Source organism: Brassica napus, chromosome A7, assembly GCF_020379485.1.
Source record: "Brassica napus cultivar Da-Ae chromosome A7, Da-Ae, whole genome shotgun sequence".
In the NCBI taxonomy this organism is placed as follows: Eukaryota; Viridiplantae; Streptophyta; class Magnoliopsida; order Brassicales; family Brassicaceae; genus Brassica; species Brassica napus.
Window position 1 is genome coordinate 27,480,578 of NC_063440.1, and position 21,592 is coordinate 27,502,169.

The 21,592-nt window shown below is 35.8% G+C and overlaps 6 protein-coding genes across 6 annotated transcripts; 2 read left to right on the forward strand and 4 right to left on the reverse strand.

Annotated features, from left to right (window-relative positions):
- The first annotated feature begins 95 nt into the window (after nt 1-95).
- LOC106354702 (14-3-3-like protein GF14 omega) lies at nt 96-2,283 on the forward strand. The gene is made up of 3 exons (XM_013794708.3): nt 96-739; nt 1,586-1,708; nt 1,809-2,283. The coding sequence occupies exons 1-3, from the start codon at nt 260-262 to the stop codon at nt 1,986-1,988; spliced, it is 783 nt and encodes a 260-aa protein (XP_013650162.1). The 5' UTR covers nt 96-259; the 3' UTR covers nt 1,989-2,283.
- Nucleotides 2,284-2,977: 694 nt separating this feature from the next.
- Nucleotides 2,978-4,349, reverse strand: LOC106354701 (VQ motif-containing protein 9). Its single transcript, XM_013794707.3, has one exon. The coding sequence runs from the start codon at nt 4,121-4,123 to the stop codon at nt 3,233-3,235; it is 891 nt and encodes a 296-aa protein (XP_013650161.2). The 5' UTR covers nt 4,124-4,349; the 3' UTR covers nt 2,978-3,232.
- A 1,578-nt stretch (nt 4,350-5,927) lies between these two features.
- Nucleotides 5,928-7,365, reverse strand: LOC125576390 (glutathione S-transferase U22-like). The gene is made up of 2 exons (XM_048736379.1): nt 6,986-7,365; nt 5,928-6,495 (listed from the first exon to the last, which is right to left on the reverse strand). The coding sequence occupies exons 1-2, from the start codon at nt 7,361-7,363 to the stop codon at nt 6,154-6,156; spliced, it is 720 nt and encodes a 239-aa protein (XP_048592336.1). The 5' UTR covers nt 7,364-7,365; the 3' UTR covers nt 5,928-6,153.
- Nucleotides 7,366-7,551: 186 nt separating this feature from the next.
- On the reverse strand, nt 7,552-8,617 carry LOC125576391 (glutathione S-transferase U21-like). Its single transcript, XM_048736381.1, has 2 exons — nt 8,173-8,617; nt 7,552-8,016 (listed from the first exon to the last, which is right to left on the reverse strand). The coding sequence occupies exons 1-2, from the start codon at nt 8,488-8,490 to the stop codon at nt 7,672-7,674; spliced, it is 663 nt and encodes a 220-aa protein (XP_048592338.1). The 5' UTR covers nt 8,491-8,617; the 3' UTR covers nt 7,552-7,671.
- A 139-nt stretch (nt 8,618-8,756) lies between these two features.
- On the reverse strand, nt 8,757-10,052 carry LOC106357380 (glutathione S-transferase U21-like). Its single transcript, XM_048736380.1, has 2 exons — nt 9,638-10,052; nt 8,757-9,435 (listed from the first exon to the last, which is right to left on the reverse strand). Exons 1-2 carry the CDS (start codon nt 9,956-9,958, stop codon nt 9,091-9,093), a joined length of 666 nt encoding a protein of 221 aa, XP_048592337.1. The 5' UTR covers nt 9,959-10,052; the 3' UTR covers nt 8,757-9,090.
- Nucleotides 10,053-13,306: 3,254 nt separating this feature from the next.
- On the forward strand, nt 13,307-14,010 carry LOC106355627. Its single transcript, XM_013795539.1, has 2 exons — nt 13,307-13,639; nt 13,720-14,010. Exons 1-2 carry the CDS (start codon nt 13,307-13,309, stop codon nt 14,008-14,010), a joined length of 624 nt encoding a protein of 207 aa, XP_013650993.1.
- The last annotated feature ends 7,582 nt before the right edge of the window (nt 14,011-21,592 follow it).

A 21,592-nucleotide genomic window follows, 5' to 3' on the forward strand; every position in this document is an offset into this window, starting at 1 on the left:
GTTTTGTTTGTATATTTTTTCGGTAAAAAAAAATGAGGTAGAGAATTCAAACAAAGCCTTTTAAAAAGCAGGGACCTCCCGCATTAGAGCAGAAACGAATCCAACGGCCCACATTCAATCTCGGTTCCAGATTTCACTCTCGTCCTCTAAAAACGCATTTATCGCGTTCCCCCTCATTAAACAACACAGACTCATTCATTCATTCATTCATTCATCGTCTCTCCTCAAAGAAACAATCAGATCTCAGATCTCTAAAAAAATGGCGGTTTCGGCGCGTGAGGAGTACGTGTACATGGCCAAGCTCGCGGAGCAAGCCGAGCGCTACGAGGAGATGGTGGAGTTCATGGAGAAAGTCTCCGCAGCCATCGACGGCGACGAGCTCACCGTCGAGGAGCGAAACCTCCTCTCCGTCGCGTACAAAAACGTGATCGGCGCGCGCCGCGCATCGTGGCGAATCATCTCCTCGATCGAGCAGAAGGAGGAGAGCCGCGGCAACGACGACCACGTCAAGGCGATCCGAGACTACAGGGCGAAGATCGAGACGGAGCTCTCCGGGATCTGCGACGGGATCCTCAAGCTGCTTGACGATAGGCTCGTCCCCGCGGCTGGTTCGGGTGATTCGAAGGTGTTTTATCTGAAGATGAAAGGGGATTACCATAGGTACTTGGCTGAGTTTAAGACTGGTCAGGAGAGGAAGGATGCTGCTGAGAATACTCTCTCTGCTTACAAGGCTGCTCAGGTAAATCTCAGATCTATGCTGTGATTTGTTGATTAGATTTGTTGATTATAAATAACCGAACGATTCCTATATTTTTATATCCGAAATAACGAAAAAAAACGAATGTGTAAGCCTTGTGTAGAGTAATTTGTTTTTTGAGCTGTGATTCTTGGATTTATAGCTATGTATAAATAGCCGAACGGTTCTTCTATTTCTATATCCGAAAGAAATAATAATTTAAAATGAATAGAATGTCTAGGCCTAATGTATAGTAATTGGCATGGACAAGATTTTTGAGCTTGCTTTGGTTTCAGATCTAAGCTGTGATTCTTGGATTTATAGCTGTGTATAATTAGCCAAACGGTTCTTATATCTGAAAGAACTTAGAAACTAAAACGGTTCTTATATCTCTATATTCGAAAGAACTTAGAAACTAAAAAAACTGAACCAAAAACCGAATGTATAGGTCTAGTGTAGAGTAATTGACTTGGTTTAAGCTGTGATTCTTGGATTTATAACTATGTATAAATAGCTGAACGGTTCTTATATCTCTAAATCAAAAAAAAAAAAATTGAATCGAAAATTGAATGTCTAGGCCTAGTGTATAGTAATTGGGATGAACAAGATCTTTGAGGTTGACTATGTTACAGATCTAAGCTGTGATTCGTGATGATATATATAAATAACTGAACGGTTCATATATACAGTTTATGCATCTCTGTATCCAAAATAAATTAAAAAAACAAAAACAAAAAACAAAATAATTAAACCAAAATCGAATGTCTAGGTCTAGTGTAGAGTAATTGGTGTGATCAAAGATTTTTGAGAAATGTTTTTGTTATATGTTGTGATGACTTTCTTTTACAGGATATTGCAAATGCAGAGCTAGCTCCAACTCACCCGATCCGTCTTGGTCTGGCATTGAACTTCTCTGTGTTCTACTACGAGATCCTTAACTCTCCTGATCGTGCCTGCAGCCTCGCCAAACAGGTATTTGACCTCTCTATAATCAAACACTTGCCTTAGCGATGTTGATTTTTAACTGTTTGTTTATTTCTTGGCGTTGATGTGTTGTTATCATCAAATCAAGGCTTTTGATGAAGCGATAGCAGAGTTGGACACTCTAGGTGAAGAGTCGTACAAAGACAGCACCTTGATCATGCAGCTTCTCCGTGACAACCTCACTCTCTGGACATCCGACATGCAGGATGATGATGCTGGGGAGGAGATCAAAGAATCATCAGCTCCAAAGCCGACTGAGGAACAGTAGTAACAATCTTTTTGATTGAACTGCTAAGTTTCTAGGGGTTTCGTCCATATGTTTCCTTAAGATGTCGTTCGTTCGCTTGCCAAATTAGCTTTATCTCCAAAAGGCTTTTTTATTCATTCATCATATTTCTGGCGAGTCGAACCATCAATCATCTTTTATCTCTTTGCTTGATTTTCTTTTCTTTTTTTGTTCTGTCTTTTTATTTTTTTTTGTCTTGGTTTGTGTTATCCCATTTCAATGTCTGCTGTAAACCTGCTTTGTGTTTTCTTATCAATTTGAAGATCATTAAAGGCTTGCTGTCTCTCTCTAATCTTGTGCGTAGATAGTTTTGTTAAAAATGTGGCTAATTGATTATTGGACCGTCTAAAGCGTATTACTTTATGAATTATCTAATTTGATCATGTGAAAACAACTTTCAAAATGACTATTTATGTACACACTCGTTAGTGTACAATAATAAAAAGGAACTCTCATACAAGTCGGAGTTGAAGTTTCAACGGAAAATTAAAGCTTATCGGCGCAAAAAAAATTCAACCAAAGGAACAGTGAAGTGATTGGTATAGCATAGCTATCCACTATCGAATACAGTTTTTCTACCAACGAACGAATCAACCAACATTCGATTTGAATAGAGAATCAGAAAACAAGAAGTTTATGAAATAGCCCTGTTCGTTTCATAGCCGCTTCCGGCGGCGGCTGCGTCAAAAAAAAGCTCTGTGACGGAGACAAAAATAACAAAGCCGTAGACGCAGAAAACCCAAAGCAGTCACTAATACATTGTCGGAGACGCAGAAACTTAGACGCTGATTTCTTCCGCGTCTGTGATATTAGCTAGTAGTTGTCGCCGCGACTGAAAATCAGTGAATCGTGCTTCACCGGTGGCGTGTGTTTCTGTCATTGAAAGCTTAATTTTTTGACGCAACCGCTGGAGTCAGCGTTGAAGAAACGAACATGGCTAATGCAATTTGATCTAATAAGAAGAAGAGATATGATCAACAAAGAGTTGCAAAAGTGTATTCCTTTCCTTTTTTTTCCTAATCTTTGTTTCTTCTAACATGAACAAACATGGGAATACAAGAAAGTAAAAAACATGATTTAAAAGTAATTCAAGTTTTTCTTTAAAAAAAAGAAGGAAAACAATTCATCCACCACTAATGATGTACAAAAAGAACAAAGTGAATCTTCTCGTCGCGCGATCAAAACGACGCCGTTTTTCCATAATCTTCTGATCAGTGACCCTTCTTCTATTTAGGGCTAGGAAGCGGCGGTACCGTCGTCGGCGATGCCGGAAACCCTAACTGACCTGACGTCGGCGATAAAAGCAAGCTCGGCGATAGCAATCCGTACGGCGATTTAGGCGAACTTAAACACCCCAACGATTGCGGCGGAGCTTGCGAGACTGTTCCCGGAGGAGGAGGACGACCGCTGTTTAGCGGCGGCGGAGCGTTTTCCTGCTGCTGCTGATACCATCGAGGCGACACCAACGGAGCTAAAGGCGACAAGCCAGAGAACTCCCTCCGATTCGAATCCATCGCGAGCATCGAGTTCTGAAGGTACCGCATGTACGACGACACCGGCGATTCCGCCGCCGCGTGGACCGGAGGAAGCGGCGGGAGAGGAGAGAGCGGCGCCGTCGGTCTAGGGACGACGAATCCGCCGCTCCAGCTAGGAGGAGGGACGAGCGCGGCGTTGTTTAACAAGCCGGGAGGGCGGTTGATAACGTGCGCCAGCGGAGGAGGACGGATCCTGTGGAGACGCGAGCTCTGCTGCGCCTTGGGGTGGTGAACCGGCTGCTGCGGCGGAGCGGAGATCCGCTCGTGAGCCGGCGAGCCGGTGAGTTTTTGGACCACGTCTCTGAAGTCGTTTTTGTTGATGTTGTATACAGGTGGCTGGTGCTGGTGGAGATTGCCGTGATTAATCTGATGCTGCGGTTGCTGTTGCGGCGGCGGCGGAGGAGGAAATTGGTGATCAGTTTCTTGATTCACGGCGGCGGAGATGGAAGAGGAGGAGGTTGATGTTGGTTTTGATATCTTATGAGAAAGCTTGTTGAGTTGCCTTAGGTGATGATTGTTGCCGGTACTACTCGTCACGGAGGCTGAGTCGCCGGAGGAGTTACAGCTCTTGTCCATCATCATATACAACAACAACAACAAAAAACAGAATCCTTCTCTCTAATTATAAGCTTCTTCGTTTTTCGTTATTGTTATTTCTCTTCCAGATTTGGTAGAGAGATAATGGAGAAGACAATGTTTTTTTCTTTAATATTAACATTTATAAAAGAAAAACAAATTGGTTTATAAAAGCATATGATATTAGGCTATACGACTCTTAAGGCTCTCTAATTGGATTTTTCTAGAATAAGATGAAAAGGAAATCATTTGTCTGTATGCATCTATGGATTCTCTTTCAAAATATTTAATGGGTGTTGTTATATGAATGAACATGTACCTACAAATATTCTATTCTAGTCCAATTGTAATTTGTTTAAATAAATCAAGCATTTAACTACATTATATAAATCCAAACAAAAATTGGAAAATTAATCTAGTAATAAATAATTTTACTAGAAAAAAAACTATATTTAAAAAACAAAATTATTTCAGTGTATGGGCCAATAGGCAATGGATGAATAATAATATAATACAAGTGTTTCGGGTTAACGGGTCGGGTTATTCAACGCCCATTTTGGTCAAAAGGCTCTAAAGTATTTACCGAAAACGACATTCGTACAGCCTTTAATCATGAGTTTTATCCCCTACTTCACACCCTACCTGAAATCTCTCAATCCAAGTCAGCATGCGACTTATCTAACGGCTGATTAGCACGAGACAGACAGCTATCACGTGACTTTTAGCCCTTTTGTTTTTTTCTTTCCAAATTTGCCTCTCAAAGTTTAGTTACACTGTTAATGTTTGCCTGATTAGTACTTAGCAGTAGTGATTAACATGTAACCGGGATAAAATTGGGTTCTATATCTGATTAGTATTTTTCTTTGTCAACATATCTGATTAGCAGTTACTGACATTAGTTTGGCGAAATATCCTTTTTGGAGGACAAGTATGTTTGAAATATTCGTAATTTTATGTTTAAAAAATATTTTTTGGAACAAAAAAATTGTTTGAAATATTCTTGCACAGGTAAAGCCTGTATCTGTTAGCTTACGCAGGAAGTATATATATGTGTAAACTGAAACGTATTAATCAATAAATTAAATTATTTTTAATTCGAAACGTTATATCGAAAATATTAATAAGTTTTCTAAGTTTTTCAGGAATATTACCTATTTGGCTATTTCAGTAATTACTGTGCGGAGTTTTTTAATATTTCCGAGGAGTTTGGATAAGAGCACATTCATCTTTTACATTTTTGTTTTGCTAAGTACATAGTCGTAAATAGTAATGCATGGAATATGTTACATTGTTCTGGATATATATGAGATTGTTTGACCCGATCAATCCCGTTGATTAATTTTCTTCCTGCTGATCGATTTTCAAATTATTGTTGTGTGCTAATGTGAATGAAGAAATTTAAAACTATTGTTTGTTTTGGTTTATTTGTTGAATAAAGCTTTTGTGCACTATTTATTTCAAAGTGGATATCGTAGAACAAAAAAAAAGGTAATTGGATAAAGGCAAACACATAAATGTGGGGTTCATTAGTATAATTTAAAGCATCATAGTACAAGTCCCCATGTAAACAAACGTAGTAACGTACTCTCTTCCCCTGCTCCGTGGCCTCATCTTTCTTTTTTCTTCTTTTTTGTACTCTTTGTTTGACAATATATTTGCCTTCAATGACATTAACGTAAAAAATGGTTTTATTTATTATTTTCCGAAACGATAATTGGTTTGAACTTCAAATTATAATGATAGAGACACGAGGAATGCAATATATTACGTTTTTTTTTTTGTGTGGTAGTGGTCGACAAGTCACCGTTTGTTTGAACCAGAAGGATTCTTGTTATTGATAGCCGTTACGAACAACAAAGCCTTATAATTTGGGTCATGAGTTGTCACAAGCCCAAAACCAAAAGGCTAACCTAAACTTGACGTGCTCAGCCCAACTATCAAATTTTCTTGAATGGCAAGAAACCATTATTCTTTGTTGGAAAGAGACAAACGTGAGGTGGAATCAATCCACAAACCAAATGTGAAATTTGGAAGATTCAGACACCATACTCCTTCCTAAGTTTAAGGGCTAAGGCAAAGAGCTCGTCAGGGTTAGGGATGGAGTTAACCACGCTTTCTCTCTGCAAACACCTCTTGGCTGAAGCCATCAGTGTTGGACACTCTGATTCGATGCTGAAGTTAGCGCACTTCTCAAATGGTTCGAACCAGCTGTAATAACCAGTCATGGCAATATCTACGAATCCAAAGTTATCTCCACCAAAGTAGGGTTTATCTCCAAGCTCAGCTTCAAGGATCCTGAGTGCTTCAATAAAGTCTTTCTTGGCCGTCTCTTGTACCCCGCCTGTTGTAGACCAGATCTTGTCAGCTGGCTCGTACACCTGCATCATCCAGTTTCCAAAGAGTTTAACCAATTAATGCCGGTTCAACGTTTTTAAAAGCTATAAGCAAAATTATAACAATATTTTTTTATGTTTTTTTTCTAATATCATATATATATAAAATATAAATCGTATTAAAATTTAATCTTCAATGATTGGTGAATATTTATTAATTTATTGAAATGTATAGTAATAATAATATTAGCCAATGTTATCATTAAAAAAAACAATTTGACTATATTCAAATATAGTTTTACTAAAATTAATCGTTAATATGAAATTTCAAAATTTCAAAATAATTATTATCTAACATATGTTTATTGTTGTAAATTTCATAAACAATATTAAAATTGTTGTATATTAGTATATCGAGAAAATTGCAAATTCTATTTAAATATAAAAATAAAATGAAAATATACACCTTAACCTAACATTGAAAGTTTGAAGCTATGATGAGTCTACAAGTAACGGGTCCTAGGGATTTTTGTACCTTGGTATCAATGAAATCGATCCAGAACCTGGCTTGGGCTCTCTGGTATGGATCAGAAGGGAGGATAGCGTTTTTTTCTGGCCAAACCTCGTCGATGTACTGAACCACGTTCATGGATTCACAGACCGGTTTACCGTTATGTATCAGAACCGGGATCTTCGTGTGAACCGGATTCATCTGGAGAAGCAAGGGACTCTTGTCTCTCAGATTCTCTTCTCTACACTCAAACTTGACTCCTTTCTCTCTCAGAGCGATCCTAGCTCTCATACCAAATGGGCTCGCCCAGTAATCTAGAAGGATCACTTCATCAGCCATTGTTGCCAAGTCTTGTATGATCAAAAACTTCAGACTAAATGTTTTGTGACCATTTCTCATCATTTTATATATTCTTCTTCTTCAATATGTTTGCAAGCTATTCGCTGTTGTAGAGATAATGTTTTTTGTTTTTTTTCAAATAATGTTATTGAATTCAACAAGAATTGTAATTTTATAATAGGTTTTAGAAAATGCTTACGCCACTGCTCACGTCATTTTACTTATGATCAAGGATCTGCAAGATCTCAAAGAAGTCAACGTTGAAGTTAAGATTTAAAGAAGCAAACAAAGCATCTGAGTTTTAAAACAACATTATTAGAAACACACAACACAACAAAAGAGCTGAACCACAACAGAGATACGATCTTGTCTTACTCGATCCCATATAGCTTCTTAAGTTGTAAAATGAATCCACCAACTCTCTCAGGATCAGGCAAGGAAGTAGCTACGCTCTCCCTCTCCATACACCTCTTGCCCCAATCCATCAGTTTAGAACACTCTGGTTCGATGCTGAAGTTACCAAACTTCTGGTACGCTGGAAACCAGCTGTAGAATCCAATCAGGACAATGTCTAAAAACCCAAATCTATCGCCACCAAAGTAAGGTTTATCTCCAAGCTCAGATTGAAGAGTCTTTAGTATTCCAATGAACTCCTTTTTGGCTTCTTCTAGCTCCTCACCCTTTGTTGCCCAAGTCTTTCTCCCACAAACATACAACTGTTCCTTGCAGCACAAGCAACATCCTATGAGTAACAAGCAAAAAGCCCTAGAATCTAACAAATAAAAACTTTTCAAAATATGTATTTCGTTTAATAACCATTAATTTTTTTTGAGAATTCATTTTTTTCTGGACTTAGAAAAGATTGTTGTTACCTTCTTGTCAATGAAGTCAGCCCAAAACAAGGCTTGAGATCTCTGGTAAGGATCTTTAGGAAGTAACGGGTTCTTGTCTGACCAGATCTCGTCTATGTACTGAACCTGTATGACAGATTCACAGATTGGTTTACCATTGTGGATGAGAACAGGTATCTTCTTGTAAATAGGATTCATCTCTAGAAGCAAGCCACTCTTGTTGTTGATCAGATCTTCTTCTCTGTGCTCATACTTCACTTCTTTCTCCTTCAACGCAATCATAGTCCTCATCCCGAACATACTCGGCCAGAAATTCAGAAGGATCACCTCTTCAGCCATCTTTGAGATCTGTGCAGCTTCCTAGTCTCTATTTCTCTTTTTTCAAATGTGTGGTGAAGGTGGTAGGAGGAGTTGGGTTGGTTAAAAGGGTAGCATGTATTATTCAAACTTTATTAAACCTTAAATGGTTTAAGAAAATAAATTGAGTTGCTTTTTCGCAGGTTCTCTACCAATCATCCATTTTTTGTACTTTAAAAATAATGGACATATTTTATATGAGACTGTGTTGTTGCTGACAAAAAAAAAATAAAAATAATAATGGACATTTTGTTGATATAGATGATATTGTTGACAGCTTACCTAATTTCTCTTTTATATAATTTGTTTCATTAGTTTGTAGTAACTTTATAATATATCGTATATTAATACTGTAGTGGTGCATTCAGACTACATGGAACATGGGGCAGGTCACAAAACATTACAGTGTTCTAAGAATTGAGATCAAACATCTAATTCAACAGAAACAAATCATCTTACTTTAGAGACTCTCTGCTTTATTAGGAACAAGAAAACACAACACACACAAGAGAGCTAAACAGAACAGAAAATGCAATTAAATAGATTTCTATCTTTTTGACCCAAAAAAAATAGATTTCTATCTTACTCGAGCCCAAATAGCTTCTTAAGATGTAAAACGTATCCAATTACTCTCTCTGGATCAGGCAAAGACTTAGCTACACTCTCTCTCTGCATGCACCTTTTACCCCAAGCCATCAGTTCCGAACACTCTGATTCCATGCTATAGTTACCAAACTTCTCGTATGCAGGAAACCAACAATAGAATCCAATCAGGACAATGTCTACAAACCCGAATTTATTACCACCAAAGTAAGGTTTATCTCCAAGCTCTGTCTGAAGAATCTTGAGTAGTTCAAGAAACTCCTTATTGGCTGCTTCTAGCTCCTCACCTCTCGTTGTCCAAACCCTCCTCCCACATACACACAACTGTTCCGTGTGGCACAAGCAACATTACATACTCACATAAACGAGTTACAAGCAAAATCCTAGAAGCATGATCGGATTGAGATTTATGGGGATATAAACATTTTAAAGTTAATTTTAATAAAATATTTTTCTAAAATTTGGAAATCATACGACCTTTGTATATAATAACTCTTTAAAATTTGAGACCAATGTGAATATTTACCTTCTTCTCGATGAAATCAGCCCAAAATAAAGCTTGAGCTCTCTGGTAAGGATCTTTAGGGAGGAATGGGTTCTTGTCGGGCCAGATCTCGTCGATGTACTGAACTTGTATGATAGATTCGCAGACCGGTTTACCGTTGTGTATGAGAACCGGGATTTTCTTGTGAACCGGATTCATCTCAAGAAGCAAGGGAGTTTTGTTGTTGATCACATCCTCTTCTTCTCTATACTCGTACTTGACTCCTTTCTCTTCCAACGCAATCGTCGTTCTCATTCCAAACATACTTGGCCAGAAGTTGAGAAGAATTACTTCATCCCCCATTGTTGCGATCGATGAAGCTCAAAGAGAGTGGTTTTTGTTTTATTTCTTTCATTAGTTGTCTCGTATATTATATAATACTGCTAGTGGCGTGTTAAGATATGTAAGTGCCATGTGATAGTGTCTCGTTTTGATATGCAGCTGGTCAGCAAAAATCATACATATATTTACAGAATAGTTTTATAAGTATCATTTGAAAAAGAAAATGCAGACTGATAAATCAAGGTTGCAAAAGTTTTGGTGATGGATCAACTTTTTCTATTTTTATGAACTATTTTTTTCATTGTAACTATAAAAAGATAACTTAGATATCATTATTGATAGTTTTTCACTATTAAAATAAAAAATAATAAAAAATATGAGCGAGCAAAAGAGTTTCTTATTTCAAAATTCTTATGACAAAAAAAACCCACCTTATTTATTGAATTACTTAAAATAAGTAAGATATCAATAAATAATATTATTTTCATTTTAAAGAGATTAGGGCAGTTCCCGGGCTACGCCCGGGTTATTTTCTATGAAAATATTAAAATAGAATATTATATTAGTTTAATATATTTTTGTGTAAATCATGTTTTAATATAAAATAGTGTTTGGATTAAAATAATCATTGAATGAAAAAAAAGGTATTATCGATGGCTATTAGAACTTAATGATACAATGTTTATTTTAATTGACATAGGAAGCAGTAATGTAAATTTAAAAACAGCTGGTAGATCAGTTTTAATATTTAAGTTTGTTATAAATCATGTTTAGAAGCAGAGTAAAGTTATTATTATTACTAGATCGTTTTTCCGCGCTACGCGCGGATTAGGCATGGACATTTTATCTAATATCTGAATTCATACCTGAATCTGATTCGAAAAATTCAAACCGAAAATCCGACTGAAGTGGCAAAATACCCAAATGGATATTAAGTTAGGAGAGACTGGATATCCGTATCTGAATAGATAATATTCAAACCCGAATAGATATTCGAAGATTATGTATACTTAACCCTTCTAATTTAGTTCTCTTATATTATTCAAAATATTTATATTTATGTTGTATATGGTTCAGAAATTAGATAATATGAATATTGTTGACAAAAAAAAAGTTGACAAAAAAAAAGATAATATGAATATAATTACGGACAAAATGATTTACTTCTCACTTGAAATGCATGTCAAGCATTTTTCAATTTTAAAATTTTATCTCCAAATCTGTTAATTGTCCAACCAATAAAAAACAGCAAATCAGTTAAGTTAATGGTAAAAATTTTAGTACAAAAATTTGAGGAATGAAGAATTTAATTTTTTTTGTCTAATTCTAAATATCTGAACCCATTCCAAAATAACAAAACTAAAATAAAAAATACCATAATTTGACCCGATATGTAAAAATATTCGAACGGGTTCTTAGAGCACGGTTTCTGAGGACAAAAAGGAAGTGAGATAGATTTATATGAACATATAAATCTTAAGAATATTAGATATCTTAAATCATCTTGCACCGAGTAACACTTTAGAACCATCGATGACTAAATCACGTCTTCATCTTAGGTTTTTGGGAATGATTCTTTTGTGGTATGTAGTTGGGATTGAGAAATATCCTAAACGGTAGCAACAAATATCCACTTGTTTTACCATTAACTTAACTGATTTTCTGTTTTTTATTGGTTGGACAATTAACACCTTTTGGCTGGTGTTTTTTTTGTTCTTGAAGCCATTTTCATGTCGTTGGTTCAGACAAAAGAAGTATCACAGTGACACAAACAAAATCTTGTATCGTTAATAATTTACTATTTATCAGATTCCTACAAAATTTGAAAATGTGGCCATTACTTCTGTATGTTGAAACTCTATTAGCATGTGATATTAATGAAAAAATAAAACATACAGCAAAAAGGTAATAAAACTAAAACATTTTTACTAAAACAGAAGAAAGAAAGATCAGATACTTAGTAATTCGGCCACCTCAAAAGACTTAGCAATCACCTGAGGATTATCAAGCAAGATCCAAATTATACTAAGGTCCATAAAACATAAAAAGCATCCTACAAATCTATGAGAAGTCTGTGAACCTCATAGAATACATAAAGAAAATAATCTTTCAATTGCACGTTTGGTTACCATGTGCATATGAAAACAGATAAACAAAATAAAATTATTCACCCACATATGTCCGTAGTTCCAAATACACAAAATTCCAGAAGAAACTTGCTAGTTAGAAACCTGCAAAATAATGTGATAGCAGTTTCCATCCTGAGTAGCAGAAACTAAAGGTAAAGTTATAAAACAATGAAAGTGGTGCTACTCCACAAAATTAAGGATACCAAATGGTCATATTTTTTTCTTTCAGTCACTACAACTAAGCTGCATGAGAGAAAAGTGAAATGCTTAAATTACCATGGTTCTGTATGATGTAGATCCAGAGACCTTACTCTCTCAAACCTTTGAGCAAATTCTTTCTGATCCAAAAAAATAACATGTAAACACAGTTTAAAACCATAGTGAATGATCTAAAGGAAATCTCCAAAATACATACATGGATATAGTAAAACAATACATTGATCTCAAGTCTGGGAAGCTGTTTTACCAAAAAGAAAGAAACCCGTAGTCTGTATCAACCATAAATAAGATCATAAACTAAAAACAAATTCATGAATTAAAAATACAAACTTTGCCAAAAGCTCTCCATCAAAATAAACAATGGAACCTCAACCAAACACATATATACAAAACTAATCGCTTGTAACCAACCAACCAGGTTCGAAATTAATAAGAAACAATTGTATTATCAAACAAACTTATATCTTACTAATGAAAAGAAACAAAACGTTGTATGATTCTTTACCGTATCTGGAAGTCCTTCTTTTCCAATAACATATGTTTTTTGTTGTCCATCGTTAAGAACTACTTCCAAGGTAAGTCTGGTCCATCTGAAATCAAAAGTAACATTTTTATATGAATTAACCGACAATACTTGTTCTTCACCATCAATGTTTGCATGATCCTCAACTCAGATTCAAAGGTTGTTGTGTCACCTTGTCCTGTCAGAAGCTCCCTTTTGCTGAGGTTGTCCAAGTAGTCCAATGTCTCTAATATTTTGCTGATGATATCTGAGAAAGAGAGGTAAGTATGATATGAACATAAGAATCTAAAAGGGCTTTCCCTTGATGTTTCTAGCAAGAGAAATCAATGAGTCGCCATTATGGCAAATGAAACCCGAAGAGAGAACATAAACTGTAAATGGAAACATACACAAACAAAATTCAGAATCTGTAAAGAGAAAAAACATAAAAGGCATGATGTTGGTTTTACTTTTACCTGTCAGGCCAAATTCAGCTCTCTCTCTCTCTCTCTCTCTCCAATGCCGTTGGATAACGATGGTGACTGTAGCTTAACGGAGCTCATCTCCTCTATCCTCGACCGCATCCCAAACCTTCTCAGCTTCAAATCCAAATGGTCCTCGATCCGCGTCAAACTCGCCGATCTCAACACTCACCTCTCTGATATTCCCGCCTCTTCTTCTTCCAACCAGCTAGCTCTGGATCTCCTCCTCTCCGCTCGAGAGACGCTCCACAACGCCTCCTCCGTCGCGGCTAGGTGCGAGGGTCCGAGTTTATCTGAGAGAAATCTCAATACGCAGAGCGACGTCGACTCGGTCATGGCTCGACTCGATCGCCACGTGAAGGACGCTGATGTTCTGATCAAAAGCAGTCTTCTCAACGAAATCGAAAAAGCAGTCTTCTCAACGAAATCGTTTCGATTTCGTCAAAGAAGGAAGCTGCGGCGAGGAATCTAGTTATCCGATTACAGATCGGTGAACCGAAGTCGAAGAACTCGGCGATTGAATCTTTGCTTCGGGAAGATGATAAGAACGTGATGATATCCATAGTTCAAGGTGTTGTTCTCGTTCAGGTTCGGTTGCTCGATTCGTGTAGTTTGAGCATGAAGGAGAAGGTTGTAGCCGTGATTTCAAGAATCTCAACGGTGGAGAGCAGTAAACACGTGTTGATAGCTGAAGGGCTGAACCACCTCCTTCGTGTGTTGGAATCAGGAAGTGGTTTCTAAATCAACATCAAAGGTTTGATTAGAGAAATGTGAAGTTACTCGTTGAAACGGTTTGGAGAGAAGAGTAATAGAAGATGTGGAAGTCGAAAGGTAAAAGAAGAACGAAGTTAGAGTTACGATGTAATCAGTTGCAGTACGAAGTGGGCTATAAGATACAGAACAAACAGGCCAAAACAAACGAAGCCCAAAACAAAATAAATCGAAGATGACGGATGACATGGATGATTGTTGCAATATTATTGGCTGATTTTTTTTGGTGACGTGGACGCGCTTAGAAGTCTTGATATCTTCCTTTTAGTATTGTTAGATTAAGAGCAAATGCTAAAGTCTTAAAACAAAGAAGCAGAAATTATAAATAAAATGGTATAATTTTTTACGGAGAGGGTGGCAGATGTGATGAGAATTTCTTCAGTTAGAGAGCCTGAAATTTATTTTGAAATAAATCAATGAACATAACTTAGTAACATGAATCAATTTACTTAACTAATAGAATAGGGAGACGTACTTGAAAGTAGCGAGATATTCATCATAAGGGAATGAGTTTTAACACTGATTCATTTCTGTTGATAGCTCGAGTACTGCATAGGAGATAAATGTGAATTATTAGATAGATAACCCCTAAAGAAACTTTCAATGAGATTCTGAGTTTAAATTTTACTTACTGTCATATGAACAAAGGCGGTTGAAAATTTCTTTGTAGACTATGTTCTTCACTTTTTGTTTGTGTGAGTCTTCGCCTTTGATGATTTTTAGTCCTGCTTTGCTTGTTACATGTGAGAGGGCCGCATAGAGTTGACCATGTGCGAAGACCGGTCTAGGTAGATCTATGATAACCTCTTTTAAGCTTTGCCCCTGGCTTTTGTTGATAGTCATTGCATAACACAATCTGATAGGGAATTGTCGTTGACGTAAAGTAAACGGTAGCTTTGTTTCACCATGCAAGAGGACAATTCTTGGGATAAAAACTTCTTTTCCAATGTGTGAGCCAGATATTATATTTGCCTTAAGCATTCTTTCGCCTATATGGGTTAGGATCATACGGGTACCATTACATAATCATTTTTTATGATTTATGTTTCGCGGAAGCATTATCGGGGCCCCAACTTTGAGAGTGAGTTTATGAGAAGGCAATCCTGGAAACTCCATGGAATTGAGATACTCAATCGCGTATAAAGTATCATTTTGATTAGATTGAGTTTCCGAAACCTCAAAGCTATCGTAACTGTAGTAGTCTCTTGACTCCCCGTCGGTTTTGGAGATTGTATATGCATTGATTTCATCGAATGTATCATTTCAGGGTGTAAGTATAGCTTTATCAGTGTAGGAACTCTGGGAGGCCTTTATTTTGTTGACATCACCAAACGCAGAATCGAGAACTTGTTTTAATGACTCATCCTTAGTCTTTTGGACCAATGAATTGTCGACGATTATCATTTGGTCATGGTAGGCATCATCCTCATCTTCTTGTCCTGATTCTGGACGACCTTCTCCGACTTTGAGAAGCCACTCAGAGAACTTTGTAAAATATCTATAGACGGTTAATAAATAATGTATTCATAATATGTGAGTTTAAAAAAAAAATTAATACAGTAATAGATAGTGCAGAAAATTATTTAAAAAAGTTTATCATATATTAAAAATTAGTATTTAGCTAATTATTAAATATTTCTTAAAAATAAAAATAATTTATTTTAATGGTTTTTGAATTGATAATATATGTATATACTATTTGAAAATTATTAGGCCCGCGAGTGCAAGCAAAACACCTATCATTCATACAAAGAAGAAGAAATTCATACGATATTATAGTTGTCATACCTACAAAACTTCTAATAGTATAGTTAGTTAACTTTTTAATAATATATGAGAACTCCAGCTTCTATTATATGTAGTAAATAAAAAAATAACTAAAATACAGTTCTTTTTATAAAATCAATACACATGTATAAATTACTTTTATGATAGATGTTTGGAATCATTAATTAAAAAAAAATACTAAAATACAGTTCTTTCTATAAAATCATTATTTATTGCCTTTATTTAAATTTGTAAATATATTTCTAAACTTATGTACGATTTTATATTTGTGATTTTAAATTTTAAAATAAATGTTAATGGGTGTCAAGTTGCATTTGCACATATAACCATTAATAGACTGAAAATATATTCATAAGAGTAATTATTTTAAGCATAGACGTGTACAACAACGATTTTGAAATCCTTTTTTAAAAATATAAGTCTTTCGAATTGTTTCACATTGCTTTTAAGATTTAATTAGGTTAATATTATTAAAAATAATTTGATTTTTTTCTTATTTTTGCAAGTATATAAAAATAAAATTGTGTATACTTTTAACTATCTTGGTTCGGTATAAGTTTAAGTGATAACAACTTTAGATTCTAGTTATTCAAGAATTACGTAATATATTATATTCTATAGTTTTGATACTATACGGTTTTGTAGTGTATAGATTTACACTATAATCATATCACATCACATATTTCTCCAACATAGTTATTTGATGTTAACATAAACAAATAATTTTGACAGAAAGAAGAAAGATGATATCAAATTATCAGACTACATTAGAATATTTGTATTATATTAAATGCAGTCAATTTACAATATGCATAGGTTTGTAGATATGTCACAGTCAATATTACATAAGTATCATGTGGTAGAGTTATTATATATTATTATAGATACTATGAAAGTAAATGTTTGTCGTACACAGCCCACTGTAAATGAAAGAAAAACGTGAAGCCTAGATGTGACTGAAGCCCATTTGATGTGTAAAAACGAAATGAGCTGATTGGTCGATTATTTTTGATGATGTGGACAGCCTAATTGCTCACGATATGCAACTTTTAATATAGTATATATAGATATCATGTGGTAGAGTTATTATATATTATTATAGATACTATGAAAGTAAATGTTTGTCGTACACAGCCCACTGTAAATGAAAGAAAAACGTGAAGCCTAGATGTGACTGAAGCCCATCTGATGTGTAAAAACGAAATGAGCTGATTGGTCGATTATTTTTGATGATGTGGACAGCCTAATTGCTCACGATATGCAACTTTTAATATAGTATAGATTTTCACACCATTGCTAATGTTCTTAATTAGTTTTCACTCAAAGCCTCAAAGTGTGCGAACTGAGCATAAAATTTTTTAAGTCTTAAACGCACTATCTTTCTTGGGTCAGTTCCATGCGTCATCACCCTTTGCATCTTTTATGTTAGAATCAACATGTAAGAGTTGTTAGATAGTGCTTAAGTTGTCATCCCAAGAGTAGTTGAGAACCCAACAAATTCAATAAACCCAACAAATTCAATAATTTATAGTTGTTTTTTTTTTTACTTTTATTTAGCAACAAAAAATAAATTCCTTCTTATGTTTGGGCCACTAGCTACTTTCATGATTGAAACATGGCCCCCTACTACAATAATCGGTCTATGTTATATAACATTCGATATGTGTTTGGTGGACTAAAAGACAATGCTATCTGCTGAGAGGAAACATACAATGTTTTTGGTGAGTACGTATGAAGTGACAACAGGCTCTTGTTCCACAGACCGGTTTACCGTTGTGGATGAGAACCGGAATCTTCGTGTAAACCGGATTCGTCTCGAGAAGCAAACATGGTCTTGTTCTCTGACCAAACAAAACCTTGTCTCTATCTATTGTAATGAAGGTTTCGGCCTCGGAATTAAGCAAGATCGATATGCTACAACAGTCTTGGGGTTCAAGATATCTATGTCCACTATGGTTGCACCAACTGCTATGCCGAAGATGGCGCATCCAGAAGGTAAGTAATCCAACACAGAGGCCAGAGCATGCTGGTATCTCGTCTATGACATTATTGTAATGTTCATGTGAGTATGCTACGGCTAGAGCTGCCTCTGCTGCTGGAAGCCTGGAACTATCATGGTTTGTCTCTGAACCTTTCTTCTCCTTTCATTAACAAGAAGGTTGCAGCATCACAAAGCTCTTGTTGCAGACACTATCTTCATGGGCTACTTCCAGCGTTGAAGAGGTTGGTTCAACAGGACCCGGAATCAGATTTTTCCAACTATATGTAAGCTCCATGGCACGTTATAATTACTCGCTCATGAATGTGGTTGCTCAGCTTGTGAGAAGAGCTGAGAGTGCTGGATTTAAAGCAATAGCTCTCACTGTTGATACACCAAGGCTTAGTCACAGAGAATCTGATATTAAGAACAGGACCTAGCCACCTTACTTGACTTCGAAGAATTTTGAAGGTCTTGACCTAGGCAAGATGGATATGGTATTAACATCGATCTTTGATCATATATGTAATTTACAAAATGATTTTGCACTTTCCTAAACATTATAATGGTGTATTTTTCAGGCAAATGACTCAGGACTTGCATCCTACGTAGCTGGACAAATTGATCGTACCTTGAGCTGGAAGGTAAAGCAAAATTCAAATCAATAAAAAAAAAAAAAAAAAAAAAATTCTGTGATTGATCTCTTTGCGATACATGATATAGGATGTGAAATGGCTTCAGAAAATCACAAACCTGCCACTTCTGGTGAAAGGTGTGCTCACAGCTGAAGACGGTGAGCAAAACCCTAAGCTCAATAACATAAAGAGAATTTGTATTCCCTACACTCAACATATACCCTATTTGCACTCTATACCCTATTTCCCCCCAATTTTTTTCCCCCCATCATCACCATTTTCCCACAACTCTATGGTATCTCACTTCTTTTTGGATATTGAGCTAATTTACTCTAACATAAAACTATATCTTCATTTCTTCACTAGTTTCATGTGTGTGTTACTTTCTTTGTCTGCAGCTAGGATGGCTGTACAAACAGGAGCAGCCAGTATCATCGTGTTTAACCATGGTCCTCGTTAACTAGATTACGTCCTCCCGGCCACAGCCGTAGCCCTTGTAGCTAACAATATTGGTTACGGAAATGGCTTTGCCATTCCGTAGCTATTTCAATGAATTCTTGTAGTGTTTGTAACAAAAAAATCAACATCTCTTCCGTCTTAATTTTTGAAGTTTGTTACCATAGTTCAATTCGCAATGCTATGGTTGTGAGGTTGTTAAAGCAGCTCAGGGAAGGTTGTTAATGTTAAGTCTCATCATTTGTAATAGTTAACTTTATTTTTATGTTTTCTTCTTCAATTGGAAAAGACAAAACTTATTCCTGCAATGAGGAAAACTGTTCCCCTTGATTTATTAGTTTATGGATACAAATTTCACGAAGACACATACAAGAAAATCATGTCCCCTTACCTACTCAGCGATATTGCAAATAGTAAGTATTTGACATGGAAAACGCATTTTGCACCATTGATTTTACTGGACCATATATCCGATCATAACGTTAACCAAAAAAAATTTATCACAAAAAAAAACTTAAGTCCTACTTCAAAAATTTCATGCCCGACCTTTAAAACTTACAATGTAGTTAAATATAAGTCTATATTTATAATTATAAAATTTAATATTTCATGAACACATTTGAAACGCCTTTTCTGAATAGTATCGTGTTTGGCGTTTAAATAAGTTTTATATCACTATTCTCAAATATTCATCTATAAATTTATATAAATATATCACAAAGTCCACCTCTTTTGCCAGAGTGTTATTTATTCATTGTAAAAACTTTTAAATAGTACTCAATTCGATCTTAGTATTATTATGATAATGTAATAGCTGCAAGGAAGTTTTCTTAATTAAAAAGAAACAAACGTCAGGACACATAGGCGTCAGACCAAAACGCGTTCAGGACCCCCAACAAACTTGGAACAAACCATACCTGCCCTTTCAATACTCCTACGGCCAAACTAAACTTTGTTTCTTCTGTTCCTAATATGTATAGCTAACTATATTACAAGTAACACTAACAAACCAGTTTGGCTAAATTTGGGGAGCCAAATATACACAGATTAGCAAAAGTGTGTGTGTGCGCTTTTCCGAAAATATTGGACTTCACACCGATCATGTTTGATAATGTGAATAATTGAATTATAAATACATATACAATTTCATGAAGAAGAAAATAGGGTGAGAAGTAACCTAGATTTGCTTGCGTTGCCTTCGATATCTGAGGACACGTATAGTATCATAACATGATACATACATAGTTGACCAAACAAAGAAACACACACAAATGGAGAAGAATAGATAGGAACAATAGATATTTCCATTTCTAAATTGTTAGAACATGTATCTAGAACTCTCTCTCTACGATATCTAGAAGCATCGAATGAGCTCACAGTCTGTACACCGTGGCATTTAGCTTCTATATCTACAAAGTCGTTACTGAATTTTCTTATGCATGATATATTACGGAGTATAATATCTTTAAAGCGTCAAATTCCGAGACAACATCAGCGTATTCTCGGCACCAAATCAGAAGTTCAAGAAGTAGAGTTCAGTGGAGCAAGATAGTATGGTTCTCACAAGGAGTTCCGAGATATGCTTTTATCACCTGACTTGCAATTCGTGATAGACTGTCGACAGGCCACCGTACAAGCCAGTGGGGTCAACCGCAAAGATGTCTTTACTGTGGTGAGCCAGATGAGACAAGAGACTATCTCTTCTTTACTTGCCCATTTACATTTACTCTCTGGCTGAAGGTTGTTGGAAATCTGTTTGGTATCGACCCCGACCCGGACTGGGACACCACGCTTGAGCGTCTGCAGAATGGAACGTATGACCGGCTCACGTTCATACTCCTGCGACTTGTCTTTCAGGTTTCCGTTTACTTCATCTGGATAGAGCGAAATGATAGGAAGCATAGTAACCGAGCAAAGTCTGTGGAGCAACTAGCAAAGCTGATTGATAAGGCAGTCCGGAACAGGTTATCATCTACCCATTATTTCCTCAAGCCGAAGCTGAAAGGAATTATGTGCAGATGGTTTGAAGCTCATCCCCACCGCGAGTGACCTACGGACTTGGAGCTTTTGCAAAGGAGTGATCTATACTTTTTTCATACGTTTTCCAAATTTGTTGATTCTTTAATAAGGTTTCAGTTAGTAAAAGCCTTATAGATGTACATAATATCTTTTTAAAAGTTGATCAATAAATTTAACATTTCATAAAAAAAAAATATATGCAATACATATGTATGATATTGTTGATAGGTTTGTTCGACTAATTTTTTTATTATGATTTCGATTTGTACGAATCGGATATGCAATAAATAGATGGTTTACGGACTGGTTAAACATCCATAACAGAATCTGAACCCAATCCAATCTATAGGCATAGTTTGTAGATATGAAATACTATAGATAATGAATTTAAATATGCCCAATAAAAAGAGTGGCTATGAGATGTAATACATGTTCAAAGAGAAGAATCAATCGATTGGCCTGTGTCAAATGTCAGTGTTGACGTACGCCTACATTAGAACCAATAAGAGTAGAACAAAAGATCGTAAGAAAAAATGTTTTTAGTGAAAATGGAAAATACCATTTTTTTTTTGTAACAATGAAAATACCATTAAGTATTCTTTTAATACAAGTCAAAAGTATGAGATGTATCCAGCATGCTAAACTTAGATAGCGCAACAACATCAAGGTAAATCTA